This window comes from Doryrhamphus excisus, chromosome 3 (assembly GCF_030265055.1).
Source record: "Doryrhamphus excisus isolate RoL2022-K1 chromosome 3, RoL_Dexc_1.0, whole genome shotgun sequence".
NCBI classification, from domain to species: domain Eukaryota; kingdom Metazoa; phylum Chordata; class Actinopteri; order Syngnathiformes; family Syngnathidae; genus Doryrhamphus; species Doryrhamphus excisus.
The window spans coordinates 11,790,967-11,812,869 of NC_080468.1; the positions used below are offsets into that span (position 1 = coordinate 11,790,967).

General features: G+C 44.0%; 3 protein-coding genes across 4 annotated transcripts in view; all 3 read left to right on the forward strand.

Annotated features, from left to right (window-relative positions):
- The first annotated feature begins 171 nt into the window (after positions 1-171).
- LOC131125161 (phosphoglucomutase-1-like) lies at positions 172-13,280 on the forward strand. 2 transcript variants are annotated; one of them, XM_058066412.1, is made up of 11 exons: positions 172-1,216; positions 2,207-2,369; positions 2,607-2,753; positions 2,840-2,965; positions 4,331-4,521; positions 4,593-4,747; positions 5,130-5,245; positions 5,330-5,465; positions 5,776-5,959; positions 12,564-12,692; positions 13,075-13,280. In XM_058066412.1, the coding sequence occupies exons 1-11, from the start codon at positions 962-964 to the stop codon at positions 13,162-13,164; spliced, it is 1,692 nt and encodes a 563-aa protein (XP_057922395.1). In that variant the 5' UTR covers positions 172-961; the 3' UTR covers positions 13,165-13,280. The 2 variants fall into 2 exon arrangements, with proteins under 2 accessions (XP_057922395.1, XP_057922396.1); XM_058066413.1 differs by lacking the exon at positions 172-1,216 and having other exon boundaries at positions 2,242-2,369; positions 2,587-2,753.
- A 1,707-nt stretch (positions 13,281-14,987) lies between these two features.
- Positions 14,988-18,385, forward strand: LOC131125475 (leptin receptor gene-related protein-like). Its single transcript, XM_058067067.1, has 4 exons — positions 14,988-15,102; positions 15,334-15,409; positions 15,689-15,875; positions 16,963-18,385. Exons 1-4 carry the CDS (start codon positions 15,087-15,089, stop codon positions 17,077-17,079), a joined length of 396 nt encoding a protein of 131 aa, XP_057923050.1. The 5' UTR covers positions 14,988-15,086; the 3' UTR covers positions 17,080-18,385.
- Positions 18,386-20,497: 2,112 nt separating this feature from the next.
- The window catches only part of LOC131125232 (cAMP-specific 3',5'-cyclic phosphodiesterase 4B-like), a 43,764-nt gene continuing 42,358 nt past the window's right edge, over positions 20,498-21,903 (forward strand). Inside the window, exon 1 of the mRNA XM_058066574.1 lies at positions 20,498-20,659. The gene's annotated coding sequence lies outside the window, so the exon portion shown is untranslated. The remainder of the gene's footprint in view (positions 20,660-21,903) is intronic.

The window sequence follows — 21,903 nt, forward strand, 5'->3', positions numbered from 1 at the left end:
CGAGTGGTTGGACCTCACAGCTAGGAGACCAGGGTTCAATTCCACTCTCGGCCATCTCTGTGTGGAGTTTGCATGTTCTCCCCGTGCATGCGTGGGTTTTCTTCGGGTACTCCGGCTTCCTCCCACATTCCGAAAACATGCTAGGTTAATTGGCGACTCCAAATTGTCCATAGGTATGAATGTGAGTGTGAATGGTTGTTTGTCTATATGTGCCCTGTGATTGGCTGGCGACCAGTCCAGGGTGGACCCCGCCTCTCGCCCAAGATGATAGATGATAGATGATTGTTGTTTGAAAGGTTTGCCAAATTGTTTCTTTAGCTTGTGACTTGTATGTACTATTATTAAACCCTAGAGGGCGGTGCAGCTCTATCTCATTGCACTTTTCCATTGGATGCATTCATGTTCTACACTGCTTTTTCTGTGCAAGAATAGAGGCCCAGACAGCTCTCCATTTTATTAATCATTTAACCCACCATGAGTGCAAACTTTAGCTGTCCATGAAGGCCCTTTTTGGTGTGATGCACCAGTGCTTGCTACTATACAACTATACTGTATATATTGTTCATTTTCATTGATTTTGCAACCTTGTCTTATTTCTTCCCGTTATGTTTACGCCTTCCTGCAGCTCCGAGAAGCTGACAACCTCAACACCAGAGTACATCCACTCAGACACACCCAAACACAACTTTATGACTTGGCTGGCAGGCTTGACAGTGATCTCGCTGCACATGTGTGAAGGAGCGTCTTCAGTTTCTCCCTCTGCGTCTACACACACACGAGTGAAAGGTTATTTTGGGTCTTGTGTAGACCACTGTCACCCTGTGCACCCTGCAGGGGAAATAATAGGTGGAGTCAAGCAAGCTTTCACCCGGCAGTTCCGTATCTGTGATACTATCCCTGCAAACTACAGCTTTCCTCCCGCATTACTTGCTTCTTCATTTGGTTCCAAAAAAAAAAAAAGATGGACAGTCCTTTGCGGGTTTTGACTGTCCCTACATCCCCTTACCCCGATCAGAGACCCGGTACCAACGGCCTGAGAAGAAAAGTGCGTGTCTTCCAAACAAGGAGGAACTATCTGCACAACTTCATCCAGAGTATCTTCTCCTCCATCGACCTCCGTGACCGCCAGGGTTCCACAGTGGTGGTGGGGGGAGATGGACGCTTCTTTAACCAAACAGCTATTGAGGTCGTTGTGCAGATGGCAGCTGCCAATGGGGTCAGTGATCCCGTGTGTGTTAATTTACTTAATTTGTGTGTGCACGGTGCAACTGTGTATGTGTGTGTGTAGATGTGTGTCAGTGTCACCTGCCCCAGCGTCCACTCTGTATCATCTATATATTGTTTGTTTTCAAACAGCGGAAAGAAGAATGATGACGCACAGCTATGAATATTGTGCATTGTCCTTATGATTAACTCATGAATGTGCTAAATTACATTATATATACTAATGCTAAAGTACTGTATATTATATGAATATAATAATAATAATAATATACAGTGTTGATACTAATTTTTCCTAAAAGATAATTAAATCAGTAATGAAATTACTCCATCATAAATGGGGATGGTTTCATCAATGTAACATTACTGACCCCTAATGACCAGTGTAGAATACTACATGTCATCACAACGTCTTTGAATGCATCTTCTGAATGCCTTATATTACTATTTTACTTGATTTAGCCATTTTGATGTTTGGAAATGCTTATTTTTGGCCCCAAATATTTGTACATTTGCTGAAATATGCATTTTTTAAAAACTAAAAATAAACCGTGTGCAATCACAAAGCATTCATATATTTGTGGAAAACCAATAATAAGGGAAATTAAATTAAAACAATGTTGGCTGACAACTCCTCCACCCTAGTCACTACCCAGCAATGAAAAAAATGTATATAAAAAATCAAAATAACCTTTAATTGCAGTACAGGGCGGACTGGGAACTTTTTACAGTGGCCACAACCCACCTAAAATCTACCTAGCGATGCCAATGTCATGGTGAGTGTGTTTCAGTGACACCAAATCAAAGCTTCCCTTCTTGTGTGTAACATTATTTCCAAGTGGGAAATCCACTCTCACATGATACAAGCTGTTTTTAATGCGACTCAACTTACATTTATTAGCTGAAATTTTATTCCTTGGCATATTAAGTCTGATATTGAGTGGTGTGTCTGTTCATACACACACATATGTACCCACCTCCTCAGGTGGGTCGTCTCATCGTTGGACACCATGGGTTGATGTCCACTCCGGCCAGCTCCTGTGTAATCAGGAAATCCAAAGCAATTGGTGGCATCATCCTCACTGCCAGTCGTCACCCTGCAGGGCCTGATGGAGACTTTGGCATGAAGTTTAACTCTGCAAATGGAGGTACGGTTGTTGGAGCGGAGGAAATATGCAGCAGCATCAGCCAAGAGAAGTAATGTAGCGCAGAGGAATTCAACAAGGCTTTTAGCCAGGATGCACAAGGCAGCGTTCATATAAAGACGGAGATTTAAGATGAAGGAAACCCGAGTAACACATTAAAGATAAAAATGCCTTGTAATGAATATGCAGATCTGTGATCCCGTATCAAATATAACACTAGAGTCATGCTGCCTCGTCCAGGACCAGCCAACGATGCTGTCACAAACAAGATCTACCAGATCAGCAGAACCATTGAGGAATTCGCCATCTGCCCAGGACTCAGACTGGATCTAACTACGCTTGGTAAACAGACATTTGATCTGGAGAACAAGTTCAAACCTTTCACAGGTAAAATAGTTATTTCAAAAAAAAAGTACAACCCTGTTTGGTCACATCATCAAAAGATCTCCACGTTTTTGTGTGGTATTTTTCAGTGGAAATCGTGGACTCTGTCGAGCCCTACGCAAACCTGATGAGAAACATCTTTGACTTTGCTGCCCTGAAAGAGCTATTATCAGGCGAGAATCACATCAAGATAAGATTGGATGCAATGCATGGAGGTGAGAGGCTTTCCGTAGGATACGTGTGAATATTCCCATTCATACAGGTCATCGTATTCTCAGGATATTGTATCAATTGCACTTGGATTGTTCAGGTTTTTTTTGCAGAGAAAAACATTACAGGGCTGCATGGTGGTCTAGTGGTTAGTGTGCAGACCTCACAGCTAGGAGACCAGGGTTCAATTCCACCCTCGGCCATCTCTGTGTGTTCTCCCCGTGCATGCGTGGGTTTTCTCCCCCCGGTTTCCACATTCCAAAAACATGCTAGGTTAATTAGCGAGTCCAAATTGTCCATAGGTATGAATGTGAGTGTGAATGGTTGTTTGTCTATATGTGCCCTGTGATTGGCTGGCGACCAGTCCAAGGTGTACCCCGCCTCTCAATCGAAAACAGCTGGGATTGGCTCCAGCACCCCCGCGACCCTCGTGAGGAAAACGGTAGAAAATGAATGAATGAATGAAAAACTGCTAAATTAAGTAAAATAGTAATATAAGGCATTCAGAGGATGCATTCAAAGACGTTGATATGACATGAAGTATTCAACACTAGGGTGTACCCCGCCTCTCGCCTGTAGTCAGCTGGGATAGGCTCCAGCACCCCCGCGACCCTAGTGAGGAAAAGCGGTAGAAAATGAATGAATGAATGAATAAATGAAAAACGGCTAAGTGAAGTAAAATAGTAATATAAGGCATTCAGAAGATGCATTCAAAGACGTTGCGATGACATGCAGTATTCTACACTGGTCATTAGAGGTCAGTAATATTACATTGATGAGACCATCCCCATTTATGGTAATGGTAATGGAATGAATGAAAAACATTACAGACAAACACTAGTCAGACTAGATAGGACAGTTCTAGTCTGAGAATTTGGGTCAAGATCCTCTACAGGAGGAGGGCGGTCCAGACAGGAATGGTTTCGCTCCTGTGGGGCCTCTTCCTGCCAAGGACGGTCATTTGGGTGGTATCCCCTTCATTCAGGAAGGGATGAAAGGACAGCTATCTATCTTCTCCGCCCAGAATGTGGACATTTTTGTTTTTTATTTGAGGTGCAGTAGCTGTTTGGTTTCCCTCAGTGTAAAAATTGGTGCATTCCTTACTGCACTGGATGGTAGACTCCAGATTGTTCATCTGGATTGGAGGTGTCCTCTCTTTTGGGACGTACCAACCTCTACACTTTGCTTTTATTTTGGAACAAAAAAAATTAATCCGAATCACACACAACTAATGGAACTCTTCTGTTTTCTCAGTCAACTGTCATCACCTGGACTTTGCAACATTTCCACAAGATGATATTTAATCATTCCCCCAATTAAAGCACATGAAGGCAACATCTTCATACCACCTGTTTCTGCTGTCTGTCTAGTACTAGGCCCTTATGTGAAGAGAATACTGTGTGAGGAGCTGGGCTGTCCTGCCAATTCTGCCATTAACTGTGTCCCGATGGAGAACTTTGGAGGTCAACACCCCGATCCGAACCTCCTCTACGCTGCAGATTTGATTGACAGCATGAGGGATGGAGAGTGTGACTTCGGTGCAGCTTTTGATGGTGATGGGGTAAGTACCAAGAACCAACCTAAACTTACGGTATTGACTCATCCCTTCTGCCCGCATGTGTGATTCTGTAGGATCGTAACATTATCCTCGGGAGGCACGGTGTCTTCGTCACCCCGTCTGACTCTGTGGCTGTGATTGCTGACAACATCTTCTGCATCCCGTACTTTCAGCACAGCGGGGTGAGGGGCTTCGCTCGCAGCATGCCCACAAGTGCAGCCTTAGACAGGTATTCAACTTTGGCCCAGCTGGTATAGATTCATACAAAATATTCAAAAATATACCTCTAAAGTCCAAACCACCAGTATTTCCTATGGCAGCGGTGTCCAAAGTGTGGCCCGGAAGTCATAGAGAGTCACGGTTGGTATGATTGGAAATGTCATGGCCGAATTAGGGGTTCGTAGATTGGTTCCAAGTCCATACTAGGACATAACGTTCAGTTGTGTTGTCATTTACTAATATTTACATTTGTTTGATGATCTGAAACATTTACAGGAAGTATGACAAACATGCAAAAAAAGAAAAAAATCTGACACTTTTTCACACCACTGTGTGTTTTGTTGCTTTGCTTCACTAATTACCATGTGCTTCTATTTTTGTGTTTCTCACAGAGTAGCCAAGGCAACCAAAATAGAGCTATATGAAACTCCCCCTGGGTGGAAGTTCTTTGGAAACCTAATGGATGCGGGTCGGCTCTCTTTGTGTGGAGAGGAAAGCTTTGGGACAAGTACTTTACTGTCTTAATTATTCATAATATATTTCTCACTTTTCGAGTGTGATTTTATTTTTTTTGTTATGTATCCCCTTTTAGGTGCGGACCATCTTCGTGAGAGGGATGGGCTTTGGGCTGTGCTCGCGTGGCTGTCCATCCTGGCCTCCAGGAGACAAAGTGTGGAGGATATACTTAAGGACCACTGGCTCAAATATGGGAGAAATTATTTTACCAGGTAAAGAAACACTGGCTGAAATATGGAATACATTAATGTGCAAAACAAGTTCTTTGGTGGGACATTAAACTAACCAAAAGTAAGAAATCGTTTCTGATATGGCAGTCCCAGTAGTTAATAACTATTGAGAGTGGCTGCCATCTACTGGACGGTCATTACTTAAATACTGCATTGGAGAAAATGAAAAGAAATGTGCCATTGGCATTAACACAGGAAGAACGTACACAGCCTATAAAAAAAATTGTTTTACCAACTTTACCATGTGGCTCAATAGGATCATGAAGCTGACAGGTGTTGTATATTTGTCCAGATATGACTATGACAACATAGACATTGATACAGCCTGTGAAATGATGGAGGATCTGGAGCTCCTGATTGCTGACAAGTCCTTTGCGAAGCAGAGATTTGCAGTGGAAGATAAAATTTACAAAGTTGAAAAAGCAGACAATTTTGAATACACAGACCCAGTTGACAGCACCATCTCCCGGAACCAGGTACTGTACATTCCAAATACACATACCGGTATACAGTGCATTCCTCCACATATACGTTTAAACAGCATCCGCAATTTTTTTTTATTTTTTGACCTTTTTTTTTCACTGATGTAGTCAAGATGTAGTTTTGTTCCATAGAAAACATCTCATTCTCTGTAAGTTGCTAATAATTTGAAGTATGTGACAATACAGGTAAACTACACAAAAAAACTACATTTTTACAAGATTCACTCTCATTGTTTTTTCGTCAAGTGCTGAGGTTTCGCACTTTTTTCAGCGCTCCTTGAATGCACCATAGTTGTGTGATGTTTCTCAATACAATGTGACTACCATTGCATCTGTTTGTGGATCATCTTACATTATCAGTACCTATACTTTTTACACTTGAAATGTGTTTCAAAAGACAATCCCTTCAGTACCGGCCGTTTTGGACGATTTTGACTGATCTTTCAAGGCACAGAGAATATTGTGAATATTGTGTATATGGCTATATAAGCATGGAACCTACCAACAGAAAGATTAGAGTCACATCTCACATCAGAAAAAAAAGTTTCTAACTTTTTAGTAATCAGCAATAGAACATTGGTAAGTTTTGGGAAAATATTAGTTCCCGACTAAAAAGGGAGGAAAAACATTTTTTTTTAAAGATATATTTTTTCACTTTAACACAAATATTTTTTGCTTTTGTGACAGCTCAAATATCTAAACAACTATACCACAACATAATCAATACAAAGGGTATAAACAACAATGTATTTATAAAAGTAACACCATGAACTATTTACAATTTTCACATTTGGAATTAAACTGTGTGTGTGTGTTAAAATTTCCTTACAATGCGCAACCTTCTGCACACTACACTGCTCCAGGCAGTCTGTTAATATGATCCCTGCTGAGCTCTTACTAAATGTGCCTCTGCCACCCTGTGGCCGTTTTTATGGCTTAAAAGTGCTCTCAAATGAAATCCATCATTTGTGTCATCACCTCTTTTTGCCTCTTAAACAACGGCATTTGAAGAGAGAAGGGGAGATGAGTTGAATGTAATAATTATGTAGGCCATCCTTGCATTTTGCCTTCATTCTGTCATGATCCATTCTCCCCGTGCTATTTTCCTCCTGGTGAGTCTCTCCCTCTGTTTTGCCTGGCCAGCCAACCCCACACCCAGCTCCCTCCAACACACACTCTGCACACCTGCAGCCAATGATTACCTGCCCTGCCTGCTCTACATAAGCCTCCCCCACTCAGTGCCTCTTGTCGGATCGTCTGCAAGCCTGCACGAAGCTCTGCTCTCTGTTTCAGCCCACAGCTCGACTCTGACTCCAGAACCAGAACCAGAACCTGACCTGCCCTGACCACGATCTCCGCCTGACCCCTGCCGGTACCTTTGCCTTGTCCTGACCACCTGCCACAACGACCTGACCTGCCCTGACCACGATCTCCGCCTGACCCCTGCCTGTGCCTCTGCCGAATAAAGACTTGTTCCTGATCTCTGCTGGAGCTTCAATAAACATCTTGAACTGTGACGCTCGTGTGGTCCTCGTTCTGTCTGATCCCTGACAGTACGATCCGACCAACATGGACCCAGCGCGCAGTTCTCCCAGCAGAGGACCCGAAACACCCTCCGCTATGCAACGCCTGGAATCCACTGAGGGAAAGGTGAGCCGCATGGCTGCTGACATGTCCTCTCTGCTTCAGCTCAGCCAGCAACAACAGCAGCAGATTCAGCAACAACAACAGCAATTGGCTGAGATCGCTAATCTGCTCTCCGACCAGCCACCGCCCGCTGCACCTACCCCACATCAGTCTGATCCGAACATGTCTGATTCTGTTGATCCATTCTTCACCACCACTGCTCCAGAACCCAAGGTCGGCAACCCTGAACGCTTTGATGGTGATCCTGCACAGGTTCGGGCATTCCTTACCAGCTGTCGACTACAGTTTGCTCTGCAACCTAGAACCTTCGCTACGGAGGGAGCGAGGGTGGGTTTTGCAATCACCCATCTGACTGGCCGTGCACGACTCTGGGGAACGGCTGAATTTGAACGCCAGACAGCTGTGTGCTCTTCCTTCAACCTGTTCGCTGAGGAGATGCTGAAGGTCTTTGACTTGGGATAGTCTACAGATGAAGCATCACAGGCTCTGATGACGATCCGTCAAGGTCGAAGGTCAGTGGCAGACTACTCAATCGACTTCCGAACCCTGGCGAGACGCAGTTCTTGGAATATGGAGGCCTTGGTGGATGTCTTCCTCCATAGCCTGGCAGACTACTTGAAGGACGAGCTGGTTTCCCATGATCGACCTTCCACCCTGGATGAAGCAATCGCCCTAGCTGTCCGCATTGACCGCAGGATCCAGACCCGCCGTCAAGAGAGGGGGCGCCAGACTCTTCGTGATCGCCGATCTCTGACCACGCACTCAACCTCTGCGTCTGCTGATCACGTTGAACCCATGGAGATCGGTCGTGCCTCGCTCTCTCCCGAAGAGCGCCAACATCGCTTCGACTTCAACCTGTGCCTGTACTGCGGAGGAGAAGGGCATCGTGTCGCCACTTGTCCAGTAAAAGACGGGGCTCACCGGAAGTAGGAGGGGTCCGGCTGAGCCCAACAAACCTGCAATCCTCCAACTTCAGTAAACCTCTTTTCAAAGTTTCTCTTCACTCTCCCAATGTAACCAACACCCTGTCCGCTCTGATAGACTCTGGTGCTGAAGCTAACCTGATGGACACTGATTTAGCTTGCCAGTTGGGAGTTGAGAGTCGCCCCTTACCCGAACCCATTCCCGTCCGCGCTCTGGATGGCCATCTCCTGGGCACCATCACCAGTATCACCTCACCCATTTCCATGATGATCTCAGGCAACCACCGTGAGACAATCAGCTTCCACCTACTTCGCTCACCTAATCAACCTCTCATTCTAGGCTCCCCTTGGCTCCGCCTGCACAATCCACACCTTGATTGGGTCTCTGGAACCATCAAGGAATGGGGTGAGAGATGCTATCAGACCTGTTTACACTCTGCCTCTCTGCACCGCTGCCCAGTCCCACCTGCTTCCGCTATTGACGTTTCTAACGTTCCTGAGTGCTATCACGATCTACGCGAGGTTTTTAACAAATCCAAAGCCATGTCCCTGCCACCACACCGTCCCTATGACTGTTCCATTGACCTCCTCCCAGGTACCACTCCACCCAAGGGCCGTCTGTATTCTTTGTCTGCTCCTGAACGAAAGGCTATGGATGATTACATTAGTAACTCCTTGTCCGCTGGGATCATTCGCCCTTCTTCCTCTCCAGCCGGTGCCGGATTCTTCTTCGTGGGGAAGAAAGATGGCTCACTTCGACCCTGCATCGATTACCGTGGACTGAATGACATCACAGTCAAGAACCGGTACCCTTTGCCTCTTTTGACCTCTGCTTTTGAGCTACTCCAGGGAGCCACCATCTTCACAAAATTAGATCTCAGGAACGCCTACCACCTTGTCCGAGTCCGAGAGGGGGATGAATGGAAGACGGCCTTCAACACCCCATCCGGCCACTATGAGTACCTGGTCATGCCATTTGGCCTCACCAACGCTCCAGCTGTGTTCCAGGCCCTGGTGAATGACGTGTTGCGAGACATGCTGAATAAGTTTGTTTTCGTTTACCTGGATGATATTTTGATTTTTTCCAAGGATATGTCCGAACACATCTGCCATGTCCAGCGGGTCCTCCGCCGCCTCCTGGAGAACTCCCTCTATGTCAAGGCGGAGAAATGCGAGTTTCACGTCAAGTCAGCAACCTTCCTGGGGTTCATCGTGGCAGATGGCAGTATCCAGATGGACCCAGCGAAGGTCTCGGCGGTGACAGACTGGCCTGTTCCGGAGAACAGAAAGAAGTTGCAGCAGTTTCTGGGGTTCGCCAACTTCTATCGGAGATTCATCCGGAACTACAGCACAGTCGCTGCTCCTTTGACTGCGCTGACCAGTACCAAGCAGCCCTTCGCTTGGACCCCAGAGGCTGACAAGGCCTTTGCCACCCTGAAGGACCGGTTCACCTCAGCTCCCATCCTCCAGATGCCGGATGCTGACCGACAATTCGTCGTGGAGGTGGATGCGTCTGATGTAGGAGTCGGGGCTGTCCTCTCTCAACGGGCAGGTGAGGACAATAAATTACATCCTTGTGCGTTCTTTTCCCGTCGACTGTCCCCTGCAGAACGCAATTATGACATTGGCAACCGTGAGCTGCTAGCGGTCAAGCTAGCCTTGGAGGAGTGGCGCCACTGGCTGGAGGGAACCACAGTCCCGTTCCTGGTATGGACCGATCACAAAAATCTGGAGTACATCCGCTCTGCTAAACGCCTGAACCCAAGGCAGTCCCGCTGGGCTTTATTCTTCACCCGTTTTAACTTCACTCTGTCATACCGTCCTGGTTCACGTAACACCAAACCAGATGCTCTTTCCCGCCAGTTCCAGATTGATGACACACATTCCACAGAGCCTGCCCCAATCCTGCCTGATCCCTGCATGGTAGCAGTCCTGACCTGGGAGGTGGAGGAACAGGTTCGACGGGCCCTCCAGGATCAGCCCGGTCCTAGTGCGTGCCCTGACGGCCTGCTCTTTGTCCCGGAGAATCTTCGATCCCAGGTCATACAATGGGGTCATGACTCCCGTTTTGCTTGCCACCCTGGCTCCGCTCGCACCAACCATCTCCTCGCTCAGCGCTTCTGGTGGCCTTCTATGAAGAGGGATGTCAAGGAATTTGTGCGAGCGTGTCCAACCTGCAACCAAAACAAGTCCACCAACCAGCCTCCTGCCGGACTACTCCAGCCTCTGCCTGTGCCCACTCGTCCCTGGTCCCATGTCTCTTTGGATTTTGTCACAGGCCTGCCTGCATCTAACGGTATGACAGTCATCCTTACAGTTGTTGACAGATTCAGTAAAATGGCACATTTCATTCCGCTACCTAAATTACCATCTGCCAAAGAGACTGCACAGTTGGTCATTGACCATGTTTTTCGCATTCATGGATTGCCAAGAGACGTTGTCTCAGACCGAGGGCCACAATTCACCTCCACTTTCTGGAAGGAGTTCTGCCATCTCCTAGGAGCTACTGTGAGCCTAACCTCTGGTTTCCACCCCCAATCTAACGGCCAATCTGAGAGAGCTAATCAGGAGCTAGGAAAAGCACTGAGGTGCATGGCCTCTCGCAAACCTCAAGCCTGGACACAACAGTTGACATGGATCGAATATGCCCATAACTCCCTCATCTCTTCTGCTACTGGCATGTCACCCTTCATGTGTGTCTATGGCTACCAGCCACCTGTGTTTTCCAGTCAGGAAGAAGAGGCCACCTGTCCATCTGCCCAGGCCAATGCACGCAGATGCCGCCGAACCTGGTCCCGAGCCCGTGCTACACTCCTCAAGTCAGTCAGCAGCTATACCACCAGTGCCAACCGCAGGAGAGCCCCAGCACCAACATACCGGGTTGGCCAGAAGGTGTGGCTGATGGCCAAGGATCTGCCTCTTCGGGTGGAGTCGAAGAAGCTGGCTCCTCGCTACCTTGGTCCCTTCCCCATCCAAAGGGTCATCAGTCCGTCGGCAGTCCGACTTCAACTTCCCCGATCCATGAAGGTACACCCAACTTTCCATGTTTCTAAAGTGAAACCTTTCCAGGAGAGTCCACTGGTCCGCCCGACACCTGCTCCCCCTCCTCCTCGTCTCATCAATGGAGATCCTGTCTACACCGTCCGGCGCTTGCTCCGCTCCAGACGATGGGGTCGGGGCATTCACTACCTCGTCGATTGGGAGGGCTACGGTCCAGAGGAGAGGAGCTGGGTGCCATCGAACAGGATCCTGGACCGAACTCTCATTAGAGAGTTCCATCAGCAGCATCCTGACCAGCCTGCCGTTCGACGGGGCCGCCCACCTCGCCAGGCCACCCAGCCAAGACCACCTGAACCCCAATAGTCTGCAGCCGACTCTGACCTGTCAGAGGAATTCTAGCACACCACCAGCTTTGGGGACTTCAGGAGCCGTCCCTTGAGGGGGGGGTTCTGTCATGATCCATTCTCCCCATGCTATTTTCCTCCTGGTGAGTCTCTCCCTCTGTTTTGCCTGGCCAGCCAACCCCACACCCAGCTCCCTCCAACACACACTCTGCACACCTGCAGCCAATGATTACCTGCCCTGCCTGCTCTACATAAGCCTCCCCCACTCAGTGCCTCTTGTCGGATCGTCTGCAAGCCTGCACGAAGCTCTGCTCTCTGTTTCAGCCCACAGCTCGACTCTGACTCCAGAACCAGAACCAGAACCTGACCTGCCCTGACCACGATCTCCGCCTGACCCCTGCCGGTACCTTTGCCTTGTCCTGACCACCTGCCACAACGACCTGACCTGCCCTGACCACGATCTCCGCCTGACCCCTGCCTGTGCCTCTGCCGAATAAAGACTTGTTCCTGATCTCTGCTGGAGCTTCAATAAACATCTTGAACTGTGACGCTCGTGTGGTCCTCGTTCTGTCTGATCCCTGACACATTCTTTGGTTGTACTGTGTACTCTATCAAGTGATCTTTTATTCAAAGATGGTATTTTATTCAATAACATATGACTGAAAGTAGACATTTCCTTTGCAGGGTCTACGGATTATTTTCTCTGATGGTTCTCGGATCATCTACATACTCAGCGGAACATGTAGTGATGGGGCCACAGTTCGGATCTACCTTGACAGCTATGAGAAAGAACACATTTTTCAAGATGCACAGGTATGATGGGTTAAAATTGTTTAAAATAATAGTGTCCTAAAATAAGTGTACTTGCACCAAGGGACAGTGGTGTGATTATCTATTACTCTATTTGTATTTATTTTTCTCTACTATAAAGCGTCTTTGAGTACTCTGAAAAGCACTATACAAATAAAATGTATTATTATTATTATTATATTCATATATTAGAAAGAAATGCATCCATGCACACTGTATATTGCTGGTTTGCTTCATTCTATTTACTTTACTATCTCATAGAGTCCAACAAAAACACTAATTTGAGCATATAATGCTTTTTATTGCCTTGTGATGTGACTCTTGACATGTTTGATTCTCATAACTATTCACGGTTGATTGTTTTTTACCTGTTTTTGCGGAACAGGTGGTGCTGGCACCGTTGGCAACAATTGCAGTCAAGATATCCCAGCTCCATCTCAGGACCGGTCGAAACGGTCCATCTGTTATTACATGACTTAACCCGGCAGCGAGATATACGTATATTACAATATTGTAAAATGCAATTTCATATCCAGATGTGGCAACAAACAAGCAGTAGGAGGAACTTTGTGCGGTAATATAATAATTTCAACTGCCTGATGAGTTTGTTTTACTGTTATCGTGCATCGATTTTGGGAATTCTACACCATGACGACATTTTCCTCAGACATCACATGTGCACATCCAGCAGTCACATTACGATGAGATCATTCTGGAAAATTGAAACTCATCAGTGAATGACAACGTGAAATTAGTGGGTGATGAAGGAGAACACCCCCCCTCCCCCAGCTTGTCATGCATATAAAAACACTTTCTCTCATATTAGGAGAAACTTTGCATACAATTACAAATGTGAATATGGTGGCATTATACTGTAAATAGACAATACTAGCACCATAATGTCAACACCATTGCACACAATGCCATGTTTTGATTACAGGATATTTTTAATGAAACGCAGTACCTGCATGATGTCCACGAGCAGCAGCAGCAGCAGCAGCTTGCAAACATCTGGTCTGCAGCTCTGTGATCACACATGCACTTTGAAGTGTTTTTCTCCACGCTTCATCTCCAGGCCTCACCCAACCTCAGCAACAAATAGGAGGGAGCTCGCCAAACATGAAAGGTGGTCGTCAAACGCAGCCAGATATGATAATTTGGAACATGACATCCAGGATTCAGTGAGGTATTAACAGGATATAGACCGGATATTTTCGAACGTGTACTCAAAAAATTATTTTCTATACATTTAATTATATGTGGCGGCCAGCCATGAATACATTTGGACCACCACAAATACATTTAGCTGTCACCCATAAACATTATAACAGGTCTGTATAGCATGTTGTTACAACTCTGTACAGTAGATGGCATTGGAACTGTTCTGCATACACACTTGGTCTGCCTGGAGAATAAGAAGACATAGCAAGAGGGATCCATGTTGCCAACTTAGCGACTAGCTACCTTTTTCGGTCTTATTGAGGAGACTCTACTGTGATATTAGATGTACTTTTGCACGTCTATAATGGATTACGACATCGATGCACACGAGATCAACAAGCGAATTGCAGAGATGCGTCCCTGGAGTGGTGTTCAGGGCACGTCCGACTGGAGGGAGGCCTTGGGGAAAACCCAGGACACTCAACTGGCCTGGCAATGCCTCAGAACCGAGGAGCTGGACAAAGTGAGGGAAGTCTGGGTCATCGACACAAAAACACCAAATGGGTGGAGGGAGTGAGAATCAAACCACTAACCTTCAGCGTGACCTGCTCCACCTCCTGAGCCGCTGCCACCACTGCCTATTCGTGTTATGAGGTGCACACACTCATCTACCACTACACAATCATTTCCTGTTCTGTTGTGAAATAAGGTTTGAAAACATTGGGTAGTGCCACACTTTTCTTATGACACAGGTCCGGTTTTAAAGGGCAAAACCCTGCATGTGAAAGGTTTCAAATATCTGTATTTGTTTGGATGAGGCCTTTAAGCAGAGGCACATTTGGGGTTCCAAGGCACCTCCATGGAACAGTATCAGTAAGTGATATAAAAAAAATTCCCACACGAAAAAAAGAGAAGAATTTTTTTTGTGAACCTTACTACAACTGACGATTCGATTAACTTCTTTTTGATGGAGTGCACTATTTATGTATTATCATATTTATATATTTAGCTTTTTTATTTAATTTGTTTATGTATTTATGTATGCCATCTATAATGACATCGTGTCGATTACATTTTTAAAAGTTTTGCCTCGTTTAGTTTGTTTGAATGAGTCACGTGACGTGGATGACGGAGAAACCCCGCCTGCAGGAAGCAGGAAGCAGGAAGTCTGTCCACCAAGAAGCCGAGTACGTAAACAAATACAAAAAGAAGCTAAAGTCGGACGACTTGGCTACAATGTCTACCGTTAAAGGTATTTGCTTCGTTTTATAATTTTAGCAGTGACAGTAGGCTTTATTATTGATGTATCTGCCCAGCTGCTAACAAAACCCAATTAGTGTTTTAAACTAAGTACTGTTCTAAATGTTAGCGGATTCGCTGTGAAAGTCATTAGCTTATATTTTAGCATGCTAAAACACTAAATAAGCTAGCACACAAAACAAGACATATCTTTTTTTGTAATATTTTCTTTCTCCCTTTTTAGCTCTGGTCGGGTTGTCCTTTAGTGGTGCCATTGGGCTGACATTTCTGCTTCTGGGTTGTGCACCGCCACAGTATGGGTAGGCTTTTTGACCTAACAAACGTATTATTGTCATTAAAAAACCTTGTATAATTTCAGTTATTTAGAGCCGAAAGTCTAAGGCTCAGGTTTTGAAGTCAAAAGCAGCACAACGTCACCATGTTAATACATAGACTAGCTATTGTTTCGGAGTGCAGTTGTGTGACGTCAATACTACACGAGCAATAACAAAATGACGGTATATAGTATTTGTGGTATATTAAACAAGCCACAGCAGCAATTTTAGGACTAAAGCTAACCTGCTTTCTTTTTTTCCCAGAGTTTACTGGCCGATGTTTGTCATGGTTTTTTACATCTTGAGCCCGATCCCAGGCATGATATCAAAGCGTCTGAGTGACAGTTCTGACGCTTCCCACAATCCCTGCAAAGAGCTGGCCTATTTCATAACAACTGGCATTGTTGTATCAGCTTTTGGGCTGCCCATTGTCCTCGCCCGCAACACCACAGTGAGTTCATTCTGACATATTAAAATGAATCTTTGTTTCAGTTATGTATGCATTAGAGCTGGGCTATATGGACCCGAAGTTACATCCCAATATATATAGGTGGAATATACATATACATCCACAAAGTTAGTTTTGAGAAAAATCAAAGCCAAATGTGTGTGCGAAGTAAATGTAAAAAAAAATTATGGAAAGCCAGACTAGCGCCATTACCTCTTTTATCTCACATTCCAACCTTTACATCGTCTTTTCTGCTGTTTACTTGCGCTATTCAGCCTCTCCTCCTTATCTCCACATAGCAAAGTTTTGTGTGGCTGAACCAGCCACAGGGTCATATAGCTCCAGACAACATAGCTCCTAAGATCACTCGAGCACTCAAACCCTTCAACCACGATAACATGGTGATTCATGATATCAGTACATCATTTGAAGTCTGAAATTAACATAGAGGTTGTGTGATGCAGACTCAACCTTGCAATTGACAACTACATGAAGCACAAATATTAGTACTGCACCTTTAGTGAGGGTAAATAAAATAGACAAATGTTAACACAATAATGAGAAAATGGAAGAAATACAAGAAAATTCAATTACCCTTCAGTGTTTCCCATAGGACTGCAATCTATTTGTGGTGGTGCTGGGTTTCAAACAGTGAGTGGGGAAGAAGAACCAATTAAGACACAAACTGACCACTTCCACATGGATTGGGAGGAGAGCCTTTTTTCACTCTGTATCCATGGCTGGCTACATGGAGTGGAATGTCTAATCCATATAACATTCCTGCTGCTTAGTAGACATCAATACTACATAACACATGTTTTTCAGTATTGTTTTTATGAATAATAGACCATATTTTACAATGATGCATCAACCATTATTTTTCTGAAAAACCGTGATAATCGAACCGCGACATTGTGAGGGACGACTGTATACCTACCTTTTTGTGAGCGGTGTATATTCTTACGTTATGTCTCCCCTCTTGTAATTTCGACAGGAAGTACTGCACCACTGACACATAGCTGTCAGTCATTTGTTTTTTTATGTTTGGTATCATTTTGGCCACTTTAACCTACGTGTTTCTCACTTTCAGATCGCGTGGGGGGCCTGTGCCTTTGTGATTACAGGAAACGTCGTTGTCTTCCTCACAATCTTTGGCTTTTTTGCGGTGTTTGGAAACAGTGATGAGTTAGGCTGGGAGCAGTGCTAAGGTGATTAGAGAAAGTGGGCAGACGGAAGGATGGATGGATGACTCGGCTGCAGACAAAGGTGCACATGTGATCAATGTGATCAAAAGTGTAGAATGGGTAAATCTGGACAAGTTTTCCATTTCCGATAAAAAGCACCGTGCTGTATTATTGTGTCGAGGACACCAGAGCACCACTTATAACTCACATATTCTTTAACGTCATCACTATACATGTTAACCTGATTATTTTGGCTTGCCTTTTTTTTTTCCTCCAACCTCACATCAGCTGTGCTGTGTCGTTAGGTCCTGGTTTACTACACTGCCATGCTGACTGCATTGGTCACCATCTTTAGTTGACTTGCTTACTATTGCTACTTAAAGTATAATGTCAGGGGAAACTCATTGGAGCCTAGTTAGTCACATTGATGTAACTTTCTTACCTGGGTATGAAACTTGCTGTTTTTGTAATCCTGAAATGATTTTTCTGTCCTGGGGCAATCTTCTACATTCTCACCAAAGATCATTTAAGGTTCAACACCAAATTGTTCATTATGCTGGGCAGCTCAATGCCAGCTGAGGGATTGTTATGTGAATATCGAAGCATTTCACTGTGTGAACAGCATAGAAAAGTGCCTTTTCTATTCCAGTGGACTGAAACAAATTTGTCTGATTTATATATATTTTTTACATTCTGACAAAATGTCTTCTGTGGGAAGTTGTGATTTAATCCCCTGCTTCTTATAAAGAAGCACGTGGAAATACGTGGAAAGTCCATATATTTATGTTAGCCATACTTCAGCTGGGAGACACACAACATTAAATCAAGTATATAAATGTTCTTGTGTTTGATTGACACAAATGAGTATTTAATCCACTACCCTACCTATCGTGTTGAGCAGGACACACACTAGCGTTTGTTTGGATTGTGCTGAGAGTTGAAATTCGTCTTTCACTCAAATGCCAAATTCATGTAGAACCTTGAGTGTTTTATTGAGGTATCTCTTTGTTAAAATTGATTAAAAAAAACAAAAACAGTCCGAGGTGGAAAACGTCCAGGTGCAACAAATGCAACATCAGTTCTCGTAAGTCAACCATCACTCTTTACTCGGCCTGACCATTAACTGACATTTGAAGACTTGTATACGTACGTCCGAGTCCACTCCGTTGAAATCAGCAAACAAAATGACATATGCCATATGCTTCTTATGTCATTTCTCACTGTCTCAGTCAAACACTAACAAGTGCTTACAGACTCGGATTACTTTTATACGCTCTTGACTGCATTTGATTTTCTAACAGTTTATTAAAATTGTTTTACAAATGTCCAGTTTTTTGTCTTTTCCATTTACTGTGGACGTCCTAGATGATTTATTCAAAGAGACATTTGTACATTATTTATACTGTATAGCATGCAGAGGGGGGTGGGGGTGGTTTAGCTCATGTTTCAACAGATAATGACCACATTCAAATGCATGACTCATCTAATTTCACGATGGATGACGTCAAATATTCTAGCTTGAATATTGTAATATTCAACCTCTCGCACATGGAAAAGATCCATACCTCGGTGCAAAAAGTTCCTAAGAAGTTGTAAATTGTCTATTATTTACGACACCGACTCCTTGTGACTGAAATTGTTGAACCTCGGTGGCCTTGGAAAATCATCAGTGAGGGAATTTGCTGGAAACTGAAGCCATACTGCATGGATATTCAACATGATGTGAGTGATAAACAGGAGAGAAAAGTAAATATGGAAATGAAGAAAAGAGCTCAGGGACACCCGTTCACTTCAGTTTTAGGGCAGCTGTTGCCTGGCAACTGCTACGGCATCCAAATTGTTCAGAAAGACTGATGAGGCTGGGCTGGAACATAGCACTAAACACTTGTATGCTAAGTCGAATAATAATGGCATACAGATGAAGAGCTTCGATGACAACTTATAAGTGAACTATTATAGCTACTGTAAACTTTCACAATATACAATGACAATCATCACACTCATTCATAGTGTAATGTCAGTGTGTCTTGATTCTGTTTTTTTTGGGAGGGGGGTATTACAGGCTCACTAATTACAACACAGTGGGTCATCAACATGTCGGCTCAAGAAAATTCATCAAAATAACAAAATAAAATGAACAACTGCAAACCAGGCCAGCCTTACATGATGGATAGTCCCTCTTATCAAGACCTTTTTCTTTGTCTTTGGGAAACACTTGTTTAACCCTCAATTCCTCAGGTCTGGCGCCATGGTAGCCTGACTTGCACTTGCAGCATTTCCCTCATGCAGTTGTTATTAGGTGTTTTTTTTTTTTACTCTGTAGCATTGATGTGATAGATTGCAGTATTTTAATTTACAGCATTTCCTGTTTGGTTACAAATGTGTAATGACACGTATTATGACATTTGTAAACAAAACGATTATGTGTGGAAATATGGGGTAATAACTATAAAAGCAATCTTCACTCGCTATATGTACTGCAAAAAAGGTCAGTAAGGATAATTCATAATGCCGCCTACAGAGAACACACTAACTCATTATTTCTAAAATCACAAATACTTAAACTAGCTGATATAGTTCATCTTCAAACAGCTAAAATAATGCATAAGGCTAAAAATAACCAATTACCAAAAATGTCATCCAATACTTCTCTACAAGAGAGGAGAAATATGATCTCAGGGAAGAACTACATTTGAAACACTTATATGCTAGGACTATGAGTACTATTTTATTTTATTTATTTTTCATTATTTTTTTATGAGTACTATTTTAAAAAGCCATAGCATTTCAGTATGTGGAATCAAACTATGGAATGGATTGAGTAAGACCCTCAAACAATGCACAACAATGAGCCAATTCAAGAAACAATACAAGCAGTTGATGTTTGCTAAATACAAGGATGAAGAGTCTTGAACCAGTCATGATGTGCTATACATATCACTATATTGACACTTACTATGGTACCCATTATGTCATTGGATGGTCGTATCACCTCGTACTTCGGTACATGTTAAAAATTAAATTAAATATTTAAAAAAAATGAAAAATAAAAAACTATATTATGAAAGCAGGAAGTGAACAAATGTAACAGTTACTGATTGTAAAAGTACCAGATGGAGGGGTAGGATTTAATAAGCCTTGCTTCTTCCTACTCCTTTTGGACATGTGGAACTGTGAACTGATTATTTGATGCATTCAATTGTAATTTGATGCATGTTCAAATGAAATATAACCATTACCATTACTATTACTGTTGTTATTTGAATGTTTTAGATGCGTTGTATGCGTTTGACTCATTCATTTTAACCCGACGAGTCAGTGTATGCAACAGCTGTTCGAACAGACGGATCCATACTTTGCTCCGGCTGTGGATCGGATGGATCCCGGCAGGAGTGGGGCGGCACTGGGGTGGCGGAGCACACAGACATTGGCTCGCGGAGGGATTTGCGTGGCCTCTGACGAAGCCAATCGATGAGCTCGTGGGCTCCAGAGGGGCGACGAGCGCGAATGGCACAAATAAAGGAGGGCGCGTGCAGCCTTCGAGGGAGACCGCTCGAGGATCTATACCGGGTAAACCCTGCTGGATGAAGCCACATTTTACCGGTAAGACGTAAGCTCAGTGCACTTTAAATTTTAATATCGTGATGGTGATGTACCCTTCTGCAGCCTTCATACAACATTTTATCAAGTTATTGTTGGCAGGCTAGTGATGTCCCCCATTTTTTAATGATGCTTTCAAGTGGAAACCGCTACTACTGACGCATGCACTGAATAACATACTTTACCATTAAACATCATAACAAAATGTTAATGTAGCCATGTAAGCGGTTGTGACTGTGTTAATGACTTAAAACCACTCAAGATATTTAGGAAGGGATTTGCAGGTTAGGCTCATAAACGCAACATCTAACCATTAAACAATCCATCACTGTCCATTAAGAAATGAGGTCAACAAGACTTCTAGGACTATAATATAATATATGTATTTGGTTTAATGTTCAAACATTTTACTTGATTAAATTAAGGTAGGAAATTGCAGTTACTAGTTACTGTCCCACAAAAGTAATTCAATTAGTAGTGCAATTACTCCTTCATAAATTCAATTAATTACCTGGAGAAATAAATGGTTGTTACTTTTTTGAAGAATATTCAAATATGTAAAATAACTTGGGCGTTGGGCGGCACGGCGGTCGCGTGGTTAGCGCGCAGACCTCACAGCTAGGAGACCAGGATTTATTTTAAAGGGAATATTTTCATTCATACGGGTCATTGTATTCTCAGGATATTGAATCAATTGCACTTGGATTGTTCAGTTGTTTTTTTTTGCAGAGAAAAACATTACAGGGCTGCACGGTGGTCGAGTGGTTAGCGCGCAGACCTCACAGCTAGCAGACTAGCGTTCAATTCCACCCTCGGTCATCTCTGTGTGGAGTTTGCATGTTCTCCTTGTGCATGTGTGGGTTTTCTCCAGGTACTCCGGTTTCCTCCCACATTCCAAAAACATGCTAGGTTAATTGGCGACTCCAAATTGTCCATAGGTATGAATGTGAGTGTGAATGGTTGTTTGTCTATATGTGCCCTGTGATTGGCTGGCGACCAGTCCAGGGTGTACTCCACCTCTCACCCGAAGACAGTTGGGATAGGCTCCAGCACCCCCGCGACATTCGTGAGGAAAAGCGGTAGAAAATGAATGAATGAATGAACTTGGGCGTTTGACTGGGTTTGAGATGAGTTACTGTACTCATATTGTGCTTTCACATCAATTACGTTGAAGTAGTGCCTGTATTTCCATCCTGAAAACACCCAATTTCATCTCAACAGATCGTTCCGGACTGCATTGTTGCATC

What these genes read in the sequence shown, in the direction of transcription:
- LOC131125161 (XM_058066412.1), top strand. Translation starts at nt 962, where the DNA reads ATGGACAGTCCTTTGCGGGTTTTGACTGTCCCTACATCCCCTTACCCC. An exon ending in AGAGGAAAGCTTTGGGACAA is followed by an intron (nt 5,246 to 5,329) that starts GTACTTTACTGT and finishes ATCCCCTTTTAG; the next exon opens with GTGCGGACCATCTTCGTGAG. An exon ending in ACATTTTTCAAGATGCACAG is followed by an intron (nt 12,693 to 13,074) that starts GTATGATGGGTT and finishes TTTGCGGAACAG; the next exon opens with GTGGTGCTGGCACCGTTGGC.
- LOC131125475 (XM_058067067.1), top strand. An exon ending in TGTGCACCGCCACAGTATGG is followed by an intron (nt 15,410 to 15,688) that starts GTAGGCTTTTTG and finishes TTTTTTTCCCAG; the next exon opens with AGTTTACTGGCCGATGTTTG. An exon ending in TCCTCGCCCGCAACACCACA is followed by an intron (nt 15,876 to 16,962) that starts GTGAGTTCATTC and finishes TCTCACTTTCAG; the next exon opens with ATCGCGTGGGGGGCCTGTGC.